Raw genomic sequence first — 27,126 nt, forward strand, 5'->3', positions numbered from 1 at the left:
TGTGAGATGTAAGGCTCATCTGCTAGAAGCTGAATGAGAAGTCCTCCATAAACAGACTGACTCAGATACTAATCACAGAGAGTCCTGCCAACTCTTCTCTTCGCTGCTCTCTTGGCTTTTTTTAATTTTTTTAAAAAGAAGCTACATTTTTCAGTCTCATCTTTCTGTTGGTAGCAGTTAGCATCCAAGATATATTCACCCTCAGCCTGCCCATGTTCAGTAGATTTCCTTCGTTTTTCCACTTTGATCAAATACTGTTTCACTCTGTTGAAAATCCTAGCAGCTACCTTGGAGCTACCTATTAATATACTTCACTTGTTTTCATATGGCTAGTGAAGCTTCTGGCTTAGCTGGGCTTCTTCTGTATTCCCTATTCAAGTTTCCAGAGAAGGAGGCCTTCTCGCTCATGCTGCCCTCATGCTGTGTTTGTTGATCCCAAGGAATAAAACTTTCAAACTCTTAGGATGACATTCGCTGTCGGAAGGGGCAGAGGCAAAACTCATAGTTTCTCTGTGCACATGCAGCCTCTGAAACTTTCATTCCCTGGCCCCAAGCTGTCCTGCAGCCTCGGGAGGAGCAGCAGGAATCAAATGTGCATTGTAATGCCATGCTTCTCTTGTCTTGCTAAAAGCAATAGATCAAGGATTAAAGAGCTTGGGAGTTCATCCCCGCGGGGACAGTCAGACAAAGCAGGGGAAAAGTCTACCCAGAACAGTGAGGTGTAATGGGAGGCAGAAACACCTCTGAATCTCTCTGAAATGCCTTCTGTCTCACTGACTTCTGTCTTAAGAACTAGGGTGCTTTATATTATTTCTGTATTATATATATAATGTCTAAAATTTTTTGCTGTTGCATTTCATCACCCTCTCTTCAGAAGTAGGCAAGCCCCATACCAGTGTCACCGTTGCCCCCCTCCCAACGCTTCATGCATGGCTCCTTGTAGGAGGAAGTGGCTTAGAAGCATAGAATCGTGGAATGGTTCAGGTTGGAAGGGACCTTTAAAGGTCATCTAGTCCAACCCCCCTGCCATGGGCAGGGACATCTTCAACTAGATGATCTTAAGGTCCCTTCCAACCCAAACTGTTCTATGATTCTATGAGTCTATGAAGTCCAGATAGATAGCTCTCCCCTTGTTCACTGATGTAGTCACTCCATCATAGAAGGCCACTAGGTTGGTCAGGCAGGACTGGCCCTTGGTGAAGCTATGCTGGCTGTCTCAAGTCACCTCCCTGTCCTCCATGTGCGTTAGCATAGCTTCTAGGAGGATCTGTTCCATGATCTTCCCAGGCACAGAGGTGAGGCTGACAGGTCACCAGTTCCCAGGGTCCTCCTTTCTACCCTTTTTAAAAACGGGTGCAATGTTTCCCTTTTTCCAGTCACCAAGGACTTCACCTGACTGCCATGACTTTTCAAATATCACAGCGAGTGGCTTGGCAACTACATCAGCCAATCCCCCCTGCTCGCTAGTTTCTCCTCGCTGTGGTTTCTGTGCACTTCCAAAGGGAGAATGAGATGTTTGTCAGTCGATCGCATTCGCACAGCGAGAGTCATGACATGCCAGCATCCTGCCAAACTGGGAAGGAGCTGCAGCTCCGCACCCCTACGCTGCCTGTGCGGGGTCATTACTTTAGTGCCAAGGACTCTGGCAGCAAATGTGTCAGTGTATCGTGGTTCAGATTCAGGTAGTGCCACAATTGTTTTCAAAAAAACAGGAGATACAGGGAATTATTGGAGAGCTGGTCACTGATGCTGGTGTTCTGGCTTGCTGCAGAAATAAGCGAGCTAGCAGCACACACTAAGCAGCGTAAAATTCCCTGTGGACTTCCTGGAACAAAATATGCTTTGGCTGCATTGCTTCCCCATTCCTGAAGGGCTTGATCCTGCTCTGTCTGCTGAGAACTTCACTTGAGAGGAGAATTTTGCATCCTATTTCAGTAGCTGGACAGAACAAATGAGACTGCTATTGTTGTCTGATGGATTCCCAGATGCCATCAAATGCTCTAAGTGTGAACAATAGAGAAATGTGGGAGAAATTAAAAAAAAAAAATTTTTTTTGTTCGCATTTAGTGTAATCTGAGTTTTGATACAACGATGAGGTAAAAGATACATAGGCAAAACTGTGGAATTCCATTGATAATGCTCCCTTTTAAGTTGCAATATGAAGAGAAGACTTGATAGTATCTTAAATCTTTGGTTTTGAAACCATGTATCTATATCTATATATGCTTTGCTATGAAATTGATACCATAGGCTCTCACATCCGTCTGGTTATCCTTTTAAGAAGACATCTCTTGGTGGGAAATATTCCAAGCATTTTTATCTTTCAACTCCAACAGAGACAAGAGTAGGTTCTAGGCTGTGCTTCTTAAAAAAAACCCTGAATATAAAAATGCTCAGACTGCTGAGCTTAGCTTTCTGTTGGAAAGGAAAATAATTACAGTTATTTAATTAACCTTAAATCTGAGGCCGAACACAGCAGGTAGTTTTTTCCACTTTGTTAGCTCTGATATCTAAAGTGTGAAATTTCATTTTAGCTTGCTGTCACAGGACTTCTAGACTTCTTAGTATAGTCACCACATTTTTCTGTTAAGCAGTATACACCGTGCTACTATATTATCTGAGCTCATCAAGAGGTTTCACTGACAACATGTCAAGAGTTTCTCAGCTAGTAAGTACTTTACTCTGTCTTACAGGGAAGGTATTAGCAAATTTTGACATTATGGAGGAATGGAGGAAAAGGAATATTTGTTCTGTTACAGCTTGTAAAAGTTTACAGTAAGAGGGTATTCTATAGCCACCAGCATGTAAAAGGTAGTTGTTGTCTTGATGACCCCAAAATGATTGTGACTCAAGGAGAAACACAGTTAGCAGATTGTTGCATCTACAACCTAAACATGGTTTTCTATGCATGTGTGTGTGTACAAACACAAGTATGTGCATACACATTACTAAAAAGTCTTCTTCAGCTGAAGCCTTGGTGCTTTGGAAAATCCAGAGAGATTGAATGGCGGATTCTGAGCTCATCAGAAACTGGAGAGGGTAAACGTGTGTATGTTTGAATCTCTTTATGTCGTGAGAGTGCCTTTGTGAAGAAATGGTTGCTGGAATCACATGAACATTTGCATTGCTATCTTCAATCACTAGAGTTTTTTTTCATTTATTACAGAAGTGCAGTTGTTTTTCAGATGCTTTCAGCTTTAGTTACCCAGTCTATTTTTGGGTCACTAAGGGATGGTTTTCCATGAATGCTGGAATGTGGAAATTGGGGGGAGGTGGCAGTCCTGCTGCTGTTGTCCTTAACAGCAGCTGTGTTAGTTGAACTGTTCCAAAAAATGGGGCTTGAAAAAACCACCAAAACACTTCAGCTTCCTGTTACCCTCAGATTGTATGCAAGTGTTCTTAAACTGGATCAGTCTCCAAATCCAGCTCTTCCCACAAATGCCATAAATGATAGTGCCACTACTTTTGATGAATGGGCAAGAGCAAGTGGTGGAAAAGGACAGAAACTCTTTGAATACAGTGCTAAGCAATGCTGAATGCTAATACAAAGTTGTGAACTGAAATCTCCAAAAGAAAGTAAATGTGCTGGACCACCCTGATATCACAGAGAGATTCAGGGACCTTTGACTTGAGCACCGAGAGCGCTCCCATTTGCAATGCTAAGTTGCAGTGTGATTGCTGTGCAATGGGTATGGCAAAGGTTTTGATTTAGGGGTTTGGGAGAGGACTGCTGGTTGTGGAGATCCCAGTCACAGCTAAAGGAGACAGAAATGCGATGATGGCTGTGAAGAGTGAGTGAGTGGAAGGAGAAGGGGAAGGATTGTCTGCAGAAATGCTCTGATGTAGGATATCTGCTTTTAATTATGCTGAGGCAGAGCAAAAACTCTCTTCTAGTCCTTATATATGCACAGGACCTAAGCTTTGATCCAGTAACCTGCTCAATGGCTTTGCAAGAACTACCTCTAAGTGAGCACTGCTAAAAAAAAAAAAAAAAAAAAAAAAAGGCGAGTGGGTCCAGGTGCTGACCTGCATGATACAGAAAGAAGCCTGCAGAAGCTGCTCCTCTGATGTCTCTGGGAGCTGCTGTTCTTACCAGTACACTAACTAAATAGGGGTAAGGCAGAATACATCTGTATTTGAGCTACTGAGAAATATTTATTCTTTAAAATACCATATCACGTACATAGGTATATCCTTAGCAAAATTTCCCTGTCTTAGCTCTGAAACGCTAATGGACTTGTTTTCATCAATTTTAGAGAGAACATAGCGAGACTGAGAGACTAACAGGTTTCACTAAAAAATCAAGAGACTTCTCCTTGGTTTTGTTACATCAGTGGCCCTTGTGCTTCATTCCTTCTTCTCTAGTTTTTAACAGTGGTCAAACAGTTTGGACTACTCAGGAGAGTCAGACAATCTGTGAAACTGTACAGGTAATGCTTACGCAATCACCAAATCTTGAAATTCAAGCTTTTGCCCTACATCTGGGTCTTGTTCTGTGGACAGATCTCTAGCCCAGAAGCCACAAGTCCTGGTGGTTTCCGAAGGATCAAGAGCTTCTGTCCGCACTTCATGTAACGTTCAGCAGTTCACAGGATCCGGCTATGCACGCTGCTCGTTGTCTCTAGCTCTTAATTATGCTGTCACATTGCGCTGTCTCTTTAGATTTAACTGTTATAAATTGAAAGGGATTGCAAAACTGGTGTCATTTTTCAAGCCATGAAGGGTTTCCGGGAGCAATGAGAGTTTCTCTTTGCTTGTTGCTACTTGCATATGCTGTTGTGGAATTGAGTCGGTACTGTTGGCAAACAAAAAATGATTTGCAATATATTAGCTAGAGAAAAGTGATTTAACCTTCAGGCTTCTAGCAACAACATTTATATTTGGTGTAAATTGCTTGGAGCAAAATCTCATTTGTAAAGAGGATTATCATCAGGAGTTCAGTCTGACTGTAAATGTGCCCATCTTTGAATCACAGGATTTTATTTCTTTGTGCAGTATTAGCATCTGTAGTGCCTGTACGAAGGATGGATTATGACCTTTCTTTTAATTCTGTAGCTAAGAGGTTTGTCTTTGCCAGTTTGTTACTGTTGTTAGGTTGTTAGTGCTATTAAATAACTATGGTAGTTTAGCAAACCATAAGGATCTTTTAATTTGTCCCTAGATCAGCCATTTTAACATCCTCTTTGCTTCATTTTCTGCCATCAGTAAAATCTCCCCTACCTCTTCCCAAACATCATATACTACACACTTCTTTATGTGCCTAAAGACCTTTGAAAATACGTTATGTAACTTCAGTGCTTCATTGTTGGTACTGTCTGCTCGTTCGTGTTAGCAACGCTGTTGTCAAAAATGTTATGCAGTGTTGAACTACAGACCTTTTCTGTTCTGACTCACTGTTATTTATTACTAAAAATGCAGAAAATATTTGAAATATAAAAGCTCAAATCTAAGCTAAATCATGCTAGTCCCAGCTGAAACGTTGGTCAGGGTAGTTTCATTGCAGTGAAGCTACTCTGACTGTGAGTTTGGCCCAGTAAATCAGATCAATGGAGCTGAGTGACATAAGCTTCCTCCTGGTGTTACTGAGAAGCCAGGAGTTAAGTCGCTATGATAAAAAGCAAGTCACCACTTCACCTATTGCTAGTGCGCACGGTGTGCGACTCTGCTCTGTGACTCTAAGGCCACAGCATGCTCTGTTACTTCCAGATGTCCTGGGGCTAAAAATAATCTGTGAAATCTCTGAAGCCTGGTTCTCAACAAAACCTTGCCATCCATCTAAACCATCTCCAATGACAGAGCATGCACAGCTAATGCACCTGCATACACCTGAGATTTCACTATGAATTGAAGGACACTGTTTATATCCCCTGTTTCTAGTGCCAGCACATAAATGAAACATGTAGATGCTTATTGCATTTTCCTTTGTCTTTTTAATTTTTATTCTTTAAGCATGGAATGGAGCATCCTGTTACTCCAGGAATCAGAAGGTTGGAAAGTTGCTTTGTTTCAGACTAGGCTTAGCTCCATAGTAGGTGGTGTACAGGTATTGAACTTCTAACACTATTCGTGCCTCTTCATCCATGTGCACGCTGTTCTGGGATTATACTTCAAACCATAGAATTGTAGTATATGCATTAACGTTGGAGGAAAACTGCTCATTGTGTAAGTATCCACCTCTACTGGCCACCAAAGTGAAAACATCAGGTTGTTCCCGACAGTCATAGTCATGGGATTATTTACTTGCTGATGGTTAACTAACAAGAAATTATACACAAATGCTTTCAGGCAAAGGACCTATATTAGAAAGAATTGCTTTTATGTATTGTAATTACGTGCATAGTTTGTGGAGTCTCTGTCACACGTCCTGGGGCAAAAAATAAAAAAGCAAATAATTATATGAAGATGCATTGTTCAGGCATCCCCGGTCTTCAGTCCATGTGAAACTCATAAAATAATTAATAGACTGAGGAAGCAAACTGATGAGATTGAAATAGTCTGTGACCACTTTATATTGCTTTTTCTGACCTCAGCTGTACAAGTTCTCTGAAATGACAGAGGAATTTTTCTTTCTCTGCATGTCCCAATTTAATTATGACTCCTCCAGAATCCTGATTAAAGAAAACTGTCTTATGTATGATTGGGTATTTGTACCTGATGAAAAATTTATATTCAGAAAGTGGCCAAAAATTATTCTGTCTTAAAGGACTCTTGCTGTCTGTAGCCTTGTTTCAAAAAATGTTATTTGTCATTAATTGTAATTATAGTTGAAGCTGGTTCATTATATGATGTCTAAAAGACTCATCTGAACAGCCTCACCCTCTTGTTTACAGAAATTACATCCCTGCAGAAAGTTGTGAAAATGCACCAGATGTGAGAAAACTCGTCAAAACCAGACTAAGTAGAAGGAGAAAGCAGAGGGGCCGTTTGTGAATCTAGATGTATATTTACAGACATACAGTCCTTTGCTCTTGCACAAATCTTTTTGTTTGTTTGTTTGTTTTGTTTTGTGCTGTTCAGTTGAAAAAGTGAGTATCTCAACAGATAAAGTTCTGAAATGGCCGCTGTCCTAGTTGAGTAGGGCATGGAAATCTTAGTAGCGGTCCAAACCATAGTGAAATATTAACCTGTTCCAGTCTACCCATCCTTCATTGCTGGTGCTCCATTTTGTCATCTCTTGTTAAAACCCTGCAGCCATGGACCTGCTCCAGGCAGCAGCTGTAGCAGCAGTCAGTGAGTTTCAGATATACATTTCCCTTCCCATTGCTATGGCTTTGATAGCAGTCTAACTCATGGCATTGCACCATTGCAATCCGAATGCAGATTTGGCATCATTGAAGTATATGGAAGATGAGGACAGGGTATTAGTTTTGTTAAATATCAGCTCTATTGTATCTGCTCTTGGAGGCAGAAAGCTCTCCTTTACTCTTCTGTTGAAGATACGAGGGTTTTCTTTTGCAGGAGGAAAGTATTAGGTTGGTAGGATTCCCACCTTTCCCTTTGCTTGTCCTTTGGCATATGCCCCTGGCACAAGATCATGGCTTTGTAATGCAGCACTGTAGATCGTCCTTTATGTCTGATCCAGAGGAGACTGTTACAGGCATCAGTAACAGAGCTTTACCCTTAAAGCAGCTTGTGTACTTGTGTCTGCAGAGATGCTCAGTGTGATTCCTGGCTGGCTGTCCAAAAGGTGGTTTTTTTACACTACGGTTGGAGATGAGTCAGCATCAGTGAGATGTATACTGCTGCAAAGCCACTGTGTTCAGTAATTCAGATGGCATCAGTGATTACTTTCCTGCTCTGATTAGTGCCTAAACCGTCAGAGCTGCCTGTAATTACTCAACTGAATTGGGCTTCGAGAAGCCCTTGTGTGGGCTTTTCTCCACAATGCAGTGGCTTTCGCACCTCCAGTCAGTTTTGCAAGAGTCAAGAACCTCAGGCTCTGAACCAGTCTTTTTCCTTCTTCACCTCAACAGGGGTCAGCTCACTGCAACTACTGACCATGGTTCAGACTTCAAATAGTTTTCTCTAACCAGACACTTAGTCCCTTGCAGCTTAATTGACAGGGAAATAGTTAATGTCCAGTACTGAGTGTTTATTCCTTAAAATTAAAAGCAAAGTATAAGCTTCTGCAGGAAACAATTTTTCTTTATTTGACTGAGTGAGTGTAAAAAAGTCAAAAAGGCATGCATATAGGTCTCTCTGTTTTGAAGTAGACATCCAAAGGGTCAGGTTAGCAGACATAACTTGGATCGCACCCTTTGACCTTAGAAATCCTCCAGTTACTTAAAATCTCCCTAATTTCTTCAGTACTTTCTTTGCAAAGGCCAAGCAAAATCAATTAAAACAGAGAATAAATTCTGTTATAAAATCATACTCTTAAAAAATAAAATAAAAAAAAGATGGTTCTGAAAAATAAAAAAGTCAAGTCATGGCTAAGTTGAAAATATCTTAGCAATCTTGGATATAAACTGGAATCTGCTTTTGAATTTGGAACCTAGTAAAAGTCTCTTTAAATTTACTTGGACAATTTTAGGGATGCTTTAAAGTAGTGTGATTTTTTCTTTTTTTTCTTTTTTTTTTTACTATTCCAGTAGGCATTGAACATCTGGCCAAAACAAATGAAGCTCCATTTGGATAGCTCAAACAGAGAACCCAAATGAAACAACATAATAAATTGATGTCCATATTCGGAAATCTTAACAGTTATTTTTGCAGTAGACTACAACCATAATGCAAAGCACTAATGTTTAGTGATGCAGGTTGGAAATGTTCTCTACTACTGAAGTGTGGGAGGGAGAGTAATTCCTGTTAAACACTGTGGTAATCTCCAGGTTTGTGGTGCAAAGTACTTTATAAATGTGCCATTTTTCTAGCAGAATATTAGGTGAGGTTAGGTAGATATGATCTTCTGAATATGAGTTTAAAGCAAGTATCCAGTGATTGGAAGTGGTCTTATATTTCATCTTGTTGTTTCCTTATGTTCAGTAGAATTTGTATGGCCTCTGCTGACTAAGGACTTCTCTCATTCATTTTTCTGCTTTGCAGGTCATGTGTCGTACTAAATTTCTTAAGTCTTTTGTCACCTTCATCTTCACCTGGCTAAACTAATATCTAATTTTGGACTCACACACCCTTTCACAAACTTCCAAGTTCTGCAAGTTTCTGTCTTCCAATATCACTCAGGTTTTCTGAACCTGAATGAGATGTGACACTTTATTATAAATAAGTTAATTATCTAATAGTTTAACCTGTTTGTTTAACTTCCCAAGTGGCCAGCTCCTTAATAAGAACAGGTTTTTAATAGGCCTAGATGAGCCTGCTACATTCATTTAAATTGTAATCTAGGCCATATCTGAAAGTAGGCTAATACCCAAATTCACTGAGCCAGAATACCCACAGCTATTAATTTGTAAAATAGTATCCCTCAGAAGTTATTCTGCTTGACCCACTTTCTAAATTGGATAGCACACCTGATGATTTGTTATGGATAAAGAAATCTGCGGATTTTCATTTGTTTGATGTTCTATACTGCAGTCCCAGGCAGCATTGGGAATGAAGGACAATGTTTTGTTGGGCTTGAGTCCCCAGTTTATGTGTCTGTGCCCAATAGAAATAGACATTCAGTGTTTCCATATAGCAGTGCAATGACTGTGAAAACTGGCAGATTGGTAGGAATGCAAAGACAGGTCTGGGTAGATGCATCAGCTGTAGACCCAGATAAAGACAGCACGTTGACACAGATTGTGGATCACTTTTCACTGTTGTGAGTGGTAACGCCTTGGGGATCGCAGTCCAGCTAAGCGCATTCCTGAGTGTTGTAGTAAACACAGTACACCTTGTAAGGGTTGATCCGTGGTGCTCCTCTCGATTCACATAGCTGGTGGTCAATTTTCTAGGGTAAGATACCTCACTCCATCCTGAGGAAGGCATGGGCTGTAGGACAAGCTGTATTTCTCTCGTGGTCCTACGCGGTGAAGGGAATTTAACCTACCATCACATGTAGCCAAGGTTCTTACAGTACTTTAAACTCTCTGATGTTACTCATTTGTGTTGGTTCAAGCCAAGGACTCCTTATACAAGATGTTTCTGTATGAAGGCTTGCAGTTTTTGCTCTAAGTTCTGCTACTTCACTGTCCCCGAATGGTTTCTAGGTTTCAGAAATGCAAAAGGGTTGTTGAGAACAGAGAATCTTGGAAGACTGCAAAAATGCAAGAAGTGCTGTATTTCTCTTTTGACGTATTTGCATTTTATTAGCATGCAATTGACTCGTCATATTGAGAAACTTGAAATGGCCAACGGTGTTTTTGAAGCTTCTGCGGGAGGAAGAGAAGTTTTTCTGTGGTATCTGAAGATCATTGTCCTGGTTCTTGAATACTTGATTGACAGCTTTCTACTGTTCTTGTTTCTTTTTGTTTCAAATTTAGTAGGGTTTTTTCAAAACATTTATTTATATTTTTTCATGAGCCTTTCCCTTGCCATATAAGTGGTTTGTGCATGTTGTGATCTGCAGTGCTTCAAAGATAGGAGGGTTTTTTTTCCTTCCATTAGTCTAACAGAGAGAATCCTCTATTTTAAGAGGATTCACTCTGGCCTTGTTCGTCATTTAATCAACTTAGAGTTTGAATCAGGATGGCTGGGGACATGTAGGCCTGAAACCATTGTATCTAATTCAAATACTTAACTGGGATGCTTCATGTGGGAGCCTAGTCATGTCAGTCCCCGTATATAGTCAAGGAATCTCCAAAGGGCAGTTCAAATAACCTAAACTCTTCAGAGAAAGCATATGACATCTATGGTCCTTAGAGTTAAGTGGGATGAATTTTGGCCTTAACAGCCAATAACGGGTGATGACCTATGCACAGGAGCACTCTATCTTCCATGAAGAAGAGCTTGCATCATGGTTTTATTTCAAGCCAAGACAACAGGAAAAGACTGAGCATATTGCTGAGTGATGACTGACAAGAAATGCAACAGCTTGGCACAGTGGAATTAAAGTGGAAAACACAGCAATGTGTACCTGCAGTGTTTGTGAGGAGATCTGTTTCTACTTTGTCTTGTAGGGATAACTGCATATCTTCATGGCTGCCACTTCACAGTGTAGGAGATAAATGCTATTCAACACTGCAGTGAGCATCTACTGCTAGGAGTCTTGGACAGCACAAGCTATGTTCTAAACTGTGACTGCTGGCTGCAACTGTGGTAGAATATGGAGGATAAGGCTGAGCTTGATATTTTAAGCTTCTCAGATTAACCTTTTTAATATTTGTGGTTTAACGCCATAATAAAGTTGTTGGTTTTTTTTAAATCATCTTTAAAATTGCCATTGACTGAACTAATGTGAGCTGCCGTAGCTGACTAGGAAAGGTTGTCTCAGACTGTAGCTCCCAGATAACTAATCTATGTCTAGACTCAGAAGCCCTTAAAGCTTTGTTTCTGCATCTTCTCAGGTACCTCCTGCAGGAAGTTGAAGGACAGAACAAGAAAGCACCATGTCTTCAGTCTCAGCTTATTACAATGGAAAGAGCGTACTTATCACAGGAGCTACAGGTTTCATGGGCAAAGTGCTGGTGGAAAAGCTTCTCCGCTCCAGCCCTGAAGTGAAAGCAGTTTATATACTTGTCAGGCCAAAGGCTGGACAGTCAATGCAAGAGCGAGTGGCCAACATGCTGAAATGCAAGGTAAGTTTCCGGTTTTTATTCTAGAGTCTAATCTGAAATCCATTTAGCTGGGTGAAGCAAAGGACTTCTGTTATACTCAATTCATGAAGAACAAAACACCATCTTCTTCTGTAACTGTTGTATATTTTTGTTGTGTCTAAAACAAAAGAGCAAAAAAATTATACATGAATGAACCTGGATCTGTCTGGTTTTGATAGGTGATACAGCATTTTACACTATAGTGATGTAATTGGTTTTCTTTTTTTTTTTTTTTTGCATTGCTGTTTGTTGAGAATTATTTTTTTCAAAAGTGTGTTACTTTAGCAAATTTTCTTTTTTACAAGAGCAGCATTTTGCTTTCATGAACTCTTTTCGTTCTCCCACTTTCAAAACTTAGTATTTGAACATTAGCATTCAAAAATAAAACTGAACGTGAGCCCATCACACCCTACTCCTTGCCCTTATTGGGGCATTAAATTAATTTCATAAGACAATGTCTAGTGGCAATGTATAGTGGGCTGTGCATTGCTGCAGTACAGTAAGGCATCTGCCATCTTCTAATGTCAGCTCCAGTTTAACCTCACTTATGAAGTGATAAAATACTGCTGTGTTTGAAAAGAGTGTTTTCCAAAGTTGCTTGCAGCAGAATGCAAAGGCTAAGCCAGACCTGTGAGTTGAAGAGCAGACCTGTATGACCTCCACCCATGTGGCTTGTGTCTGTTGAGCTTTTAGCTTGCTGCCCTGGTGAGGAAATCCAGATCTCTAGTGTCAAGAAGGATGTCAAAGCCCTGTGCTGCATTTAATGTAAAGATTTGTAAGGAGAAACTGCTAGACCAGTTATCTAGAGTGGACTTGGCCTGAGGTCCTCAAGGTCCTCAGGATCTTAGGCCAGTGGTGGAGCCATGAACTTGCTCAGACTCCTTCAGCTCTAAGTGCCAGAGTTCAACCTAATGCTTACTGCTAGTGTGAATTTGTACATAGCTGATGTGAAATGAGGGGAAGGGACAGATCTGGCCCTGGTAGGCAAGGAACTCCTTGGAATTAATCTGAGAAATGTCAGCATGTCTTTAGAATATTCATCTAAAACTTTGACCAAGACTTGACTGGAAAAGTACTCCTCCTCCTTCCACTGGAGTTAGAGGTAAAATGGGTCTATAGATAACTTAGAGACAAGTAGGTCTAGGAAAAGGCGTGCATTTTTCCTCCTAATGTTTTGAGGCATGAAGCTAGAAAAATCTTAAGAATGTCCAACAACAGAGTTTGATTTTTTTTTTTTTGGTGTTTTCAATGTTATTGGTTATTTTCTTGTTCAGAAGAATTTGTGAGTGATATGAAAGGAAACCATCACATTGGTTACTTTTTGCAAGCCTGTCAAGTGCACAATTTTTCATTACTTTTCCTTTCAATGAACATTTTTCAGCTGTTTCTACGGCTTTCATCACTGTGGGTAATGGTTTTCATCATCAAATAACAAAATCCCAAATGTGGCGTGTTTGCATGGGGTTTTTGCCTTTTTTTTTTTAAACGACTAAGAAAATTACAAACCTAGATATTTTTCAGGCCCTCTATAAGTTTTATTTGCATTTTATGTATAAATAGTGGTGGCTTATCTCTTCAGTTGGCCAACACAGCATAGTGGTGGTGTTAGCTGTAGGTGAGGTTCCCTAGTAGCTGTTTTATTGTTGTAGGTGTACTAGATGTACCTTTTTTTTCCCCCTAGCATGTGTCAGCAGTTTTAGACATGCCAACAGCAAACAGGACTTGATAACCTCTCCTTGAACCTTTGACAGCCTGCTTCAAAGTGTTTCAAACAAACAAAAGAAGGCAACAATTCTCTAAGGTTGCTGCAGCCTTGAAAAAAAAAACTCTAGGGGTCTGCTCACAAGTCATTCAGGTCCCCTTAAGGAAGAAGGTGTCTTTTTGATGCTGATCTTTTTAAAATAAAACAAAAATGCTTCCCTGAGGCAGAAACCTGACTCTTCAAAGGTTATTTCCATGTGAAAATGTTGACAGCATTTGGTTTTTTTTTTTTTTCTAGAAGTGAAACTGTTAATTCCAGTAACTTAGTTTCATCACAGATGAAGAGGGCAAGAAACATTATTCTTAACATTTTTGCAGATTGTTTCCAGTTAAGTTTGCTGTATGTTTTTAAGCCAGTCATTCACAATCTAGACATTACAGTTTCATTTACTGTTGGGGTTTGCATTCTCCGCTTTGGGAAACCCCTGAGCTCTATGACAAATAAAAATGCAGCAAAATCTTATACCAGGTCTTCAGGCAACATTTGCATTTGACATTCCGGATCATAGTCTCTGATGAAGAATGCATATATTTGAGTAAGCATAGGAAAATTCAGAATAAAATCTCTTCTCTTCCTTACATGTACATATATAATTTCTAATCTCTGCTGCACAATTATTCTTTTCCCTCACAAACTGTTGGATTTAATGCAATACAGTATTTGTATCTGGTTTTGGGAGAAAATAATTTATTTCTACTTTTGTACTCTACCCTATGTAATCACCTCTCCTGACCAATCACACATTCACTTTAAAAGTAACTCTTTCTTCTTTTACATTATGCTTTGACCCAGTATTATTCTCTCGAATTTCTCATTTTTGCATCCAGAAGGGAAGTATGGCAGGAACCAGAGGAACAGAGAAAAACAGGTTGCCAGCTTCTAAATATTCTAAACAAATAGTATTTGTGATGAAGTACCATGAAAGCAAAGTAGATTGGCAGGAATTAGTTGCACTGCATAAAGTTCAGGTTCTTCACGTAAGGTGCTCTGGGGAGTCCTGATTTTTGGTAGTACTTAACAATATTTTGAAAGAAATTGCCTATCATTTTTGATCTCTCTTCATATATATATCTGTGAAACTTTTGTGGTTTCTGTCATTATTTCTACAGGGGATTAAACTTTGAGGTGTCACATTTGTGGACTGTTTTGTTCACAGTGTGTACATGTGAACATGGTGGAAGATGACTCCTGTTAAATAAAAAAGCAACTGTAAGTGACAAAAGGGTGATGTGATGTGAAGGGGCAAAATACCTTAGTTTGTGCTTTTCAAATGTGTATTACATGGAATTTTTCAAATTCTGAATGCAACATGAAGAGTAAAATAGGAAAAATACTTTGGGCATAAATCAGAATTCTTCCACTGTATTCTGGAGTAGCTGAACAGATGGCATTAAATATAATATAATGTTGAGTTTCCTCAGATCCTGTAAAACTAGTTTTACATGAAGATGCGTTATTGTGTTAATATGAAACATATGATGAACAGATACTCAATTATCTCAACATCAACTCCAAAATGAGCATGTGCATAGAGGAACGTGTGGTGCATGGTGACCTTGCCTCTCTATGAAAGGAGATGTTCTATTTTCCAGCAGTGAGTCCCTAAGGGAATCAAGCTATTACCCTGTGCTTAATGAAATGCCACGTCTGCATGGCACAGAGCACTGCTGTTGATACACAAAAAAACAAATTTCAGTATTGGTTTCACCCTGGATGTGTCCATAGAGGTGGATCAAAAGGCAAAGCTTGACAGCACTGTTTAATCGTTAGTTGATGGGAGGTATGTATTTATCAGAGGTAGGGAACTGTTTCAAAGAGTATTTTTTGTTATCTGATCCCTCCGTGCGCAGAACTAGGCAGGGACGCTTGGAGGGGCTCTCTCAGATTCCCTGGAGAGCAGTCACTGGGCTGACGCTGAGTCACTGGTTTTAGCTTTCACGTTATCCCTGGGAGAGCATTCACGTTATCCCTGGGAGAGCAGAGCTTCTTCCATGCCCCGTGTGCAGTGAACCAAGGCCGCTCGCAGCTGCCGGGCTGTTTCGCAGATCTATTTATTCAGTGCTCCTAATTAGAAAGATCAGTCACAATGAGGACTCTTGTTAATGTCTGTGATAATTCAGAGAGAAAATGGGGAGACCGTGATGCTTCTTGAAAATGGGGAGCAGATACTGCTGGGCGTGACCAGAAATACCATAAAATGCTACTAATTTTTCATACCATCCAACCACAGTTAATCCTTATGCTGCCAACAGTTACAATGGATAGTACAGACAGACCGTCTCTCTTTCACCTCTTCCTGCAAAGCTTTGTCTGGAACCACACATTGTGATGGGACTGACCACTGAAAGCAGTGGAAGTCCAATGTTATCAGATGCATTTGCCTTGTCAAATGTGCTGTGCTTATCAGCAAATACACAGCGAGACCCTCTGTTAGCCCTATAAATTTCACCAAATCATGCCAGGTTTCTCTTTTTCCACCTCCCTTGACTATCCCTTTCTCTACTCGCTCACTCCAGTAAAGGTTCTCCATGCCAAACCAGTGCCCCCTAAAACTGTTGTGATCACAGTCATAGTGCATGGATCAGTACCTGGATCAGAGTTATGAGGTTTTTTGGCTGGTGGAACAGGATCCCACTTGCTCATTAAGAGGTCCAGAAACTGCTAATTGGAGTGAAACAGAGCTGAAGATGTTTTCTGTTTTACTATATATTTAGCTTTGCCTCACTTTGATCAGTAGATTATCAGACGTAACTCTGGTATTTGTGTACTAAAGGAACAAATCTGACATTTTTAAAAAAATTTTGTCTTACCGACCCCATGATTTGTAAACCATGTCTACCCATCTTGAGGGTGGTAACATAACTGACACAAATGCAGGCAAGGGTCTCAAACCATTCTGCGCCTTTTTCCTAAGCTAACACCATCTGTTCCATTTAATGTCTTTCTCTTCTTCAATTTCTGTTTCTGTTTGAAGAAGGCTGGTAGGATTTTGCTTTGTATATTATCAGCTAATAGCCTGCTTCCTACAGCACAAGGAAGGGCCAATAAGACAGCTGGTGCTTCCAGCAAGGTAACCTTTCACACTGGACAAAAAAGAAGCCACCATTAGTCCTGAGCTCAAGACTTCCTCACATGTCTCTGGTGTCACTTTCTACTGTTGGATACTCGCAGCCCTGCTGCTGCTGCTCCTTGGCTCCAGGCTCTGCTGGAACAGGGGCATCTGGAACAAGATATGTGCAATAGCATTGCCTTTTCTGGGTGCTGCACCAAAGCTGCAGCCTTGTATGGTGACAGCGTCTCCTTATTTGATGGACATCCAACCTGTCTAATGTCTCAGAGTGTGGAATCTCACCCATCAGCTTTCAGCTAAGTTGGGAGATCTGGCAGCTCTACCTGCTTTTTCATCTATTCTGCATGCAAAGCCATGCCTGCCAGGAGTCTGATGGAGAAGCTGAGAAGCACAAAGGTCTATGTTATTATCAATTAGCATCAGACGAACTTGGCTTCCTACACCTCCTTTTTCCTTTTCGCTTGCACAGTCGTCAGCACAGACTGCATTCTGCAGAAGTGCTGGAAATGGCAGGGGGGTTCTAATAGATTTTTTTAATGCATACTCGGATGTGGAGGAGAAACCATGATAAAAGGAAGGGGGAAAGAAAGGTGGCAGCTCAAATTGTGTCCTCCATTGCATCAGTCAGATAAATTCAGGCCGCAATCTGCTGAGGAAGAAAGAATGTCTTTGTGTGATTGAGGCAATTCCCAGAGAAAATAGGCTCATAGCACAGTTTCATAGTCACAATGCAGTTGCCATCACTACTTAGTATACATAAATGCTGCACCATAATTTAGGATTTCTCCACACACTGTGTAAGTTGGTCAGAGATGAATTCAGAGTTAGGGATTTAGAACAACTTTTGTCACACTTACATGTGACTAATGACATTATTATAAATAATAACTACACTTTTCTGTATATAATGTATTTCTTTTCTAAAAATTTCCAATGTGTCTGATGAGTCTGATTAATCTCAGTGCCCTTTTGCGACTAATTCCCTTTGGGATACTTTAATTTAGAAATGTTAAAAATGGAGCAGCTCAGATCAACAGTCACTTTGAAAACACTTATCCTGTACCTGTGAAAACACATTGCTGTGTCCATGCCTGTTCTTTTAGGACCACAGCCTTATTCTGTAAGGTTCTATGTAAATACTAAAGCAGACATGAAAAAATGTGAGGAGGTATCTATACACCGTTCTCAAAAGATGAGCTCTCATTTTTTAATGAAGCTGGAGAGAAAACATGGGTGACAGGATTGTGATGCATATTAGACATTCAGAGACAGAGAGTGGAAGCAGTTAAATAATAAGTTGGTGATATTGCTAAAGACAAGACTTTACATTTTGGTTATGAGAAGTTGCAATGAACATCAAGACATCCAAAAGGAGAGACGTCAATTAAGTTCAAAGATGGCAGAGAGAGAGAGAAGTGGGTCAGGAACAGAAGAGTAAGGGCATAAGTTTATGACATAATGGTGACACCAGTGGAAATCTTCGTCATGAGGAAAAACAGTACAGACAGGGAAGATAAAAGGACTAATAAAAGGCTGTAGTAGTATGAAAATGTGGGAAGAGAACCTGGAGAAACAATTAGAGGCAAAAGGAGAAGACAGCAGGTCTGCAGAGGCTATCAGAGATAACATTTGGAGAAAAAGAGTTTGTAAAAAGCATCAGAAGGAAAGCGTGAGGAGTGGGGCATTATTGTTGGTGCAAGTCAGGGCAAGGGTCTGGAAGAGAATGGGGTTGAGGAGCTAGAGAGAGGAAAAAAGTAAAGGAGGACTAGAAAAGAATGTTGGTAAGGATGAGAGGGAAGAGGAAACCTGCTTTTCTGGTATTGATATGTGATGGATTTTATTTGCCTTACGTTGGCACTCAGGAGCCACAGCTATGTAAGCACAGGTCTTTGTCCACAAAGTCTCTCAGTCTGAATGAAAAGCTTGCGAAGGTCATGAGCAGAGAGGAGAGCAGTTTAAGGTGATCACAGAGCCCATGGGAGTGAATCAACACCATGACTTTTGAATTATAAAAGGGATTATGCCTGATTTAAAGCCAAAAGCCTTCTGCCTGTCCTATAGCCCTGTTGAATTCGTTATTTCTCCTGTATCAAGGTGATCAATGTTTGCCAGCTTATCCCAAATTTTGCTAAATATGTTAATCTTCATTGAGCTTTTAGGAGCACGGGAGAGGAGTTTTTAGGCTTCATTTAAGATAGTCTGTAAAACAAGTCTTTCATCTTTCACTTAGATGGTACTTTTTTTTTTTTGTGGTCATTTATTGAAAAGGTAAAGTAATTTGTTGATGAATATCTGTTGAACTACACAGAGGTTATTCTCCACTCCTCAGACTTAACTGTGTTGCAGAACAGAAGAGGTTAAGTATGAGAACTGCCTATCCTGTCCTCTCTTCTCTGCAGCTCCTGAAAGTTATGCAGAACTAATATTTTATTTTGTAGAACAAGCTCTAAACTCTTTCTTCTTCCTTTGGCCAGTTAAATTGTTCATTTCTCTCTTGCTCTCCACCTGTGTTATAATATCATACAGACATCCCTGCAGCCTGAGTAATTCTACGTTCCTCCCAGCCACTAATATCGAGAGTCTGAAAGAGGTACTGTTCTCCAGTTTCAGGGGAAAATAAAGTCTCCTTCTTGTCTTCTAATTAAGATCAGTCTTTGATACTGTCACAGTACAGTAGCTATTCCCAGGAAATGTCATCTTTTTTAATCAGTAGGGAATATAATAAAACCTCTGTAGTGTCCTTTATTTATTTATTTATTTTTAAATCTATTTACTGCAGTTTCAGCTAGTGTTTTTCCTTTCTAACTTGTTTGCATACTCCTGTCTCTGCACCTTTTCAGAGGATCGCAGAACCGCCGAGGTTGGCAGGGACCTCTGGTCTAGTCCAACCTCCTGCTCAGAGCAGGTCAGATAGAGCCAGTTGCCCAGGACCATGTCCAGCTGGGTTTTGAATCCCCAAGAAGGGAGACTCCACAACCTATCTGGGCACATGTGCTCCATCACTCTCGCAATAAAAAAGTGTTTTCTTATATTCAGGCAGAATTTCATGTGTTTCATTTTTTGCCCATCGTCCTGTCACTGGATATCCCTGAGAAGAGCCAGGCTCCACCTTCTTCTTTATCCCCTGCTATCAGGTATTTATAAGCATTGGTGAGACCCGCTGAGCTTTTTCTTCTGCAGGCTGAACAGCCCCAGCTCTCTTCAGCCTTTCCTCGCAGGAGAGTGTCATGGTTTAACCCCAGCCAGCAAATGAGCACCACACAGCCGGTCGCTCACCCCTCCCAAGGGGATGGGGAGAAGAATGGGAAAAAAACCCTCATGGACTGAGATAAAGACAGTTTAATAGGATAACAAAGGAAGAGAATAAAAAAAATAGTAATAACAACAACAATAATAATAACAAAAAACAAGCGATGTACAAATGCAATTGCTCACTGCATGTCAAGGGAAAATAAAACAACCCAATGCCCAGTCTGTTTCCAAGCAGTGATCCCGCCTCACGGCTCGCTTCCCCAGTTCTGTGCAGAGCATGACGTTCTGTAGTAGGGAACATCCCTTTGGCCAGTCTGGGTCTGCTGTCCTGGCTGTGCTCTCCCAGATTCTTGTGCACCTGGCAGGGCGTGAGAAGCTGAAAAGTTGTTGACTTAGTGCAGACACTACAACTACCTAGCAACAACTGAAAACATCAGTGTGTTGTCAACATTATTCTCATACTAAATCCAAAATGCAGCACTATACCAGCTACTACAAAGAAAAATCAACTCTATCTCTCCTGAAACCAGGACAGAGAGGTGCTCCAGTCCCTTCATCATTTTTGTGGCCCCTCACTGGACTTGCACCGTTACATCCATCTCTCTCTTGTGCTGGGGATCCCACAACTGGACGCTGCTCTCCAGAGGTCGCCTCACCAGTGTGAAGTAGTGGGGAAGTTAGTCATTTGGGCAGTGCTGCTGGCAGCTACGTGTTGGGCTGATCAGTTCTGAAGTGCCTCCTTCTGAGGAGGAAAACTCCATCCTTTAAGGCTGACTTCCAGAGCACTCTGTGGATTCTCTTAACAGTAGCAATGGAGGCAGAAAAAGACTGTCACCAGGAGTTTCAGAGCATCTTATATGCTAGAGGCCACAACTGAGATACTATTTTTTCTATTTGTGTGTCTTCAAAGCACAAATAAGTTATGCGGGTCACAAAGGCATTTCCCACTGGGAGAAGCTGGGTCCCTTATTACATGGCTTCTCCTTGTACTCTTGCTTGAATCTCTCCCTGAAACATAAGGCTCTGGTCACTTAGAGATGCAGGTTTTGGGTGTTATCAAAATAGTCCCTGCTGATGTTGTCCCTTAAAAGCAGAACTCACAGTACCTTGAAGGTCTAGGAAGGATTATGACCTCATCGTGTGATGTGTTGTCTTTCATTACCACAAGCGATACAGCTGCAATACAGACAAGCCTTGGGGCCTGTCATTTGTCTGCTGGTCACAAGCTCTGCTAGGTGGTGCAGAATACAAACCTCAGTTTTGTCACTGCCGAGGAGAGTTCATGGCTTAGTGCTCCAGCTTTGCAGACTGTCTGCGGTACTTCAGCTCCTGGGGGTATTCGCAGTAGTAAAGACAACTTGTGTTTCTTTTTTTTTTTTAAAAAATAGACCACGATTTACTCGACTTATACATTACTTGCAATAGTTACACAATAAATCACAATGAAATTAACATTGTTTAATTAGCATAAATTGCTAAATGAAAAACAAGGACACAGTGCTAAATGAGACTGCAGAATCAAGGCAAATTATTCTCAAATGGGTCTTTTTGAGAGCAAAAATGCTTCACAATTCATTTCAAGAGTGTTTGTCTTTCATTTTGTGAATTAAAATGTTTCAGTGTCAAAATCGGACACATCACTTTCCTCATCTTTCGCTCGAAACAGCTGTTAGAGGTGTTGATGTGGCATGTCCGCTGAGACCCGCAGAATGGCAGTAACGCTGATACTTGTCCAGGTGCTCAGGCACTTGGAGGACAAACCCAGCGTGAGGTATGGTGACCCCCCATCACTGTCTGACCAGAGGCCACCTGCCTGGCAGCAGCTGCCATCTCAGCAGAGCGCTGCTTTGCAGCCCCGCTGCGCGTGAACTCCACCTCTCTTACCAGCCTCTTATCACGAGGCGCGTGTGGTCTTTGCTAGGTGCGTGCACAGAAAATAATACATCTTGTGCAAAGGATCAAGCAAGATCAGTTTCTGGGGCTCAGCTTTCGATGCGCAGGCTGGCTCAGCTGCAACAGCAAGGGAGTTACTGGTTTCTGTCTTGCACGTCGTTATCCTACACAAATACCCACCACCTACAGAATGATACGTAAAGGCTGGTCTTCATTTTTATCTTTCCTTCTTGATTTCATAGGACTTTTCATTGGCCTGGACTGGAATCACAATAAATCATCAGATTTCAAAAGGGTTTTTTTGGTTTTTTACTTAAAATCACTTCTTGAGGTTAAGTAGATCATGATCTAAACGGCAACACTTCCAAGGGAGAATACAGAGCCTCAAATATGTTCCAGAAAAATCCCTCTAGCCAATTGTATGCTAATGCATGTGTTACTAATGCAATAAAGTAAAAAAAGAAAAAAAAAACAGAAAAAAAAAGAAAGGACAAATCTCATAGTTTCATGTTAGATATCTAACAAGAGACTTATGCACAAGTTTAAATATAAATATTCAAGTATTCTGCTAAATTTTTAAAGATATCATGGCTAATTTTATGCAGTTCTTTGAGAACTCTAATGGCCAGGGACCTCATTTTATCCAAGGAACATTATGGGCAAGGATCTTATGCAGTAAACACAAAACTGTGCTCTGCAGTCCAATTAATATATACACATTTGTATACACACAAATGCACATCTATGCATAAAGGTAACCTCTTTTAAGCTAGCCATTTTTGTTTTATTTAATGGTGGATATGCCAAGGGGTTTGTGTGTTAATGATGATGTCTACGGTGAAGATTTCTGCCAATTGATAAATGACAGAGTAAAGAAAGGTTCAGCCCTTGAAGCAAATGAGCAGGCAGTACGTTAAGAATGATGCAATTTAAAAAACCCTCAAAAGTAAGATTTTCTCTTGTCAGTAACAGCCTAGAGGTTGCAGTCAAGCTGCATTTGCTACTGTTATGTAAAAAGAAATGCAATTTTAGTTCTTCATAAGCAGTGATATTTTGGGACACTTGTAGCCTGTGTCTGTTTCACAATATTTTTTTCTTTAATGTGCAAGGGTGTCTTACAGAAGAAAGAGGGAATCTCATCAGGGAGTTAGCAAACTAAGATTGCAGTTGAGTCACAACTTTTCATAACATTGCTTGAATTTGCATTTATGCCTACGTGCTTTCTGGTTTGCAGCCAAGGCCCAGTTCCTGAAATCAGTCGAATTTCTCTTGGTATCTTCTTTTAGCTTTGGTTGAGTGAAGGGTGGATTTCAGAGAGATGATGGGCTCAAATAAGTAATTTACAGTTGTCCTTTCAATTATATGTCATTGTGTTGGATTTTTTTTTCCCTCTGGATGATTTTGTTTCTTATAGAAAAAAATACACGTATGAGTTTGATTTCACTGCCAATATTTCAATTTCAGATTATAGCGATTTAAACATGGTAATAAGTGCTTGATACAGGAATGCAAATGCAGGTAATCGTTCTTCTATATCTGGGAAACCAATACGGTCTGACTCCAGTCTAACAGCCTTAGAGGATAAGCAAGCTAGACGTTTTCTGGGTTTGGAAGCTACCAAAACCAGGAAGCAATGGTTTTATTGGTACTGCTGACTCTCATCCACTTCTTTTGCATCTGAACTTAACATTGTGCGTCAAGTTTGAAATGGAAATAGTATCATAATATTAGATTTTTGCAAGTGAGTAAAGGGAAGAGTTAGATTCTCTAATCCACAAAATTCACTTTTATGCTAGTCAGAGATGTCTCCATCCAGGAATTCGTTCCTTTTTGGATGTCGGTCTCCTTGCCAGCAGAAAGCTTTCAGCATTGCCACCACTGCTGTCTGCATATCCAAAGTGGTAACAGTCAAGGAAGTGAGAGACCATGCATTAGAGGTATGAAAGAAACATGGCACGAGGGAGACTGGGGGTAAACGAGTTCAACATGGCATTTTCAAAGAGGACAGGAAAAGTACAAAAAGCATTGAAGAGAAAATCTCCGCTCCACAGGCTTGGGAGTTTACATCAGTAACAGAAATCAGAGCTATTTCCCAGCAGCTTTTGCCAGCATCAAGGCCATGGAGCAACATCATTAGAGGAGTCCTGTCGGGCATCCTTTGTAACCCTCCTGTTTCTCCTGTATCCTGGTTTTGCTCAGGCACAGGGGAGAGCTGAGCTTTCAGGCAAGCTGCACAGCACGCTTTGTGTTCACAATTTTGCCAAGTGACCCATTCACCAACAAGGCCTTCAGCAAACATGTTTTTAAACGTTTGTCATTTTGCTGGAGCCCCGACTTGGCTCTTGACGTGTGTGAGTTGGAACGATTCTTTTTTTGGCTATTGCACTTCGGAACCAGTCTGGATGCCGATGGAGCTGCTCAGGTACCAAAGCTCATACATGGGCTTGGGTTCTTTGCTTTGAATTGGGGCTGAATAAGGACACCTAACCTCAGGCAACCTCTGTTGGGAACATCTTGGCCTGCAAATCATAGTTAGGAATGGAGGCTTATCTTTTTCTTAAGTGGGTTGGTAATAGAGATATCAGTCACCACCCAGAGAGCAGGTTTTACTATTTGTTCATTCAACAAAATACAAAGTTAAGTCAAGTCATGTTTCATTCTTCATGTTTGATTTTATTACATTATATCCCCAGCTGTTCCTTCCAATTTTTCTTAAAGCTTTTCTGTTTTCCTAAATTTAACTCTGGCCTTCCTTACCTGTGTTTTTTCTTATCTGGCAGCTGACTATGACTGAATGATGGAAGCTAAAACCAATTTTATGTCAGAAGACCTTACAAAGAAAGTTTGTTGTAAACAAAACATTGTGGTTTAAGAGGAAGTCCTAGATATAGTGGGGCAAAGTCTTTAGTCTTCTATTTTGACTTTGCAGTCAAAACCTTCAGACCTGATCACTGGATAATAGTTTCTACAAAGAAGGATGGTAAAATACTGGGGAGATGGGACAGGGAGAAATATTCTGAGCCTTAGGACCCCTAAAAGAGATCTCCTACTCGTGGCACAGTGAGACGTCTTGATATGCACAGTCCAGAGCATTTGATCTTCTGGGCGTCCTGCCTGCAAAGAAGAGTTGCTGGCTCATGCGTCAGTCTTCTCCCAGTCCCTGGTGTTAAGCTCTGACTGTAAGAGTGAAAACAAATTCAGGGTATCCCTGTATACCAGGATGCCATGGTTACCAGAAGATGCTCATAAGGACGTTTGTACAGGTACTGACTGCTGCATCACGTACCAAACCACTGACCCCAAACTAATCCTCCAAAAGATCAGAGACCTTAAAAGTTGGCTGAAGGTCACCTTCTACTGCAGTTACCCCTAGCAAATCCAGCCTATTTTTTTTTATTTCATTTACCAAATCCATTAGGACCACCAAGTATATTAGGGAGGATGCTTTAAAAAAAAATATGAAGTTCTGACTTGCATCATTACATACACAAATCACAATTTCTGAATTGTGCCAAGGAACTCAAGTGTGAAAATTGGGTTTTGGTATTATTCTAGAGATATGTATTAGTCCTTTTATTTTCTTTTAAGGGAGCTGGGGGTGGGGGTATTATTAGTTTTATCCTGTTGTAAATTAATTTTGCTTCTTGAAAGAAAAACTGCTGTGGCAAAGCAGCTCTTCTGTTCATGGTTAAATGTGAACGAAGGTGTGATTACGAACAGCAACTGGTTGACTGCAGCCAAACATTCAGAATAAGCTGGTATGATTTTGTGGAGAAGAACCCTGTTAATTCTGTGGACACGGATGATTCACCTCCACACTCTGGACCGTGGAAGAGGCTGTCCACAGCCTGTTGTTTGTGACCAGACTTCTGTTTGATCTGGAGTTGACATAGGGAAAAGGTTACTGGTCTAGCTAAATATTTTTAAAATCAAGGCATGCCTTATGCACTTTGTTGAAAATTATCATTAGACTGATTTTTGATCCTATATTTGCTTATATAAGCTTCCACTTTAAAAATCTTAACTGTAACAAGACTGCTTCCAAGGTGTACTTTTGGGATTGAATGTTTTCCTACATCATAGCACCTAGCACCACGCCATGCCAGGTGGCACTTCATCTCAGTTTGATGGGGGTTTGTGCATCTGTGTTCCTGCCTGGTTGTCACAGCTTGTGACTGTACTTCCCCTGAGATGGAATTATGTTATTATTTCCCATGTTTTAATTTTGTCCTGTGTGTTTATGTCACCTAACCAGAAAAAGTTAAAATACCTGCAAATCTGCTGGGAATCTGCAGCAAGCAAAGTGACAGCAGCTTATAAGCAAGTCTAATATGACCTACATCTACTGTGGTTACTAACGTGGATTGTGCTGGTGGAGGCTGTGATGTTGAGGTACCGGAAAAAGAGTCTGGGTATTGCGATGACAAATATTTTACAAGCCTTGCAGTATTCATTTTCTTTGAAGAAAGTTGACGCATCTTTCACTGGTGCATCAGTCTTGTGCTGTAGTTTGGGTCTGTTTTAACCTAAACTCAAGGAGGTTGTGTTAAAGCGGGTGCCACTGAAGAGTTAACAGAATCTTGCCTTGCTTTGATACGGACTGAATTGGGTGAGTTTTGCCGAATGTATGGCTCATTGCTTATGGGCATGATTTAGATAAGAGAGAAAATTTAGAATCATCTCCTTCTCACACATAAAGCTTTGGGATAATCACTGGATTAAGTAACTAGTTTGCCTGTCAGTTCCTAAAATATCCCAGCAGGCATGTGATGGGCAGTGGTAGTGGAAGAGTTCAGATGTGCCAAAAAATAAGCTGGTAGGGTCAAAAGCTTGAGCTTGGAGAATCGGTAGCGCATTCAGTGTACAGTAAGCAAAATCAGAGCTGGGAAACCAGCTGATGCCAGTGCTAATCTGCTCCCACAATGGCAGCACAGCAAAATGCTTAAAAGAGCACAGAATTATAAAAACATAGAACTGGAGAATAGCAGAGGGACAGAGGATGCACCAGGGTGAATTAACAAAGGGTAAAGACTTGAGACCAAGGCAGGTGGATGCCTGCAATGCTCAGCACGTTATACGTGTGATAAGAAGAAGCAAGGTTGGTCGCTAGAATGGCAGAATTTACCAAAAATCTATGGTCATCATTTTTCCAGTCTGCTGGAGGCACACATTTGAGAGGAGAAATTACTGATTCCAGTAACTTGCATTTATCCATGTCTGACTGCACCAAAATTTAAAGGCAGAGACTGAGCTTGGTATGTCCGGATGGGACTTCTGGGCACTGCTGCAATATAAACAGCAAATAATAATAACAAAACCAAACAACGACATGTGCCTTGTTTAAAAACCGAGCAAACCTTTGATACTAGCTAACTGTGTGTGTACATTTGATCTGGATTATCATGTGTGTTCTTATCATCTCTTGTCGGCTCTGCTAGTTGTCTCCTTTTGTT

The 27,126-nt window shown here is 40.7% G+C and overlaps 1 protein-coding gene across 3 annotated transcripts in view; it reads left to right on the plus strand.

Moving 5' to 3' along the window:
- The window catches only part of FAR2 (fatty acyl-CoA reductase 2), a 149,065-nt gene that overhangs the window by 53,969 nt on the left and 67,970 nt on the right, over nucleotides 1–27,126 (plus strand). For all 3 annotated transcript variants that reach the window (XM_054813409.1, XM_054813410.1, XM_054813411.1), the window contains exon 2: nucleotides 11,448–11,678. In XM_054813409.1, coding sequence (XP_054669384.1) covers nucleotides 11,490–11,678 — 189 coding nt within the window. In that variant the 5' untranslated portion in view covers nucleotides 11,448–11,489. The remainder of the gene's footprint in view (nucleotides 1–11,447; nucleotides 11,679–27,126) is intronic.

This window comes from Grus americana, chromosome 1 (genome assembly GCF_028858705.1).
Source record: "Grus americana isolate bGruAme1 chromosome 1, bGruAme1.mat, whole genome shotgun sequence".
Lineage (NCBI taxonomy): Eukaryota > Metazoa > Chordata > Aves > Gruiformes > Gruidae > Grus > Grus americana.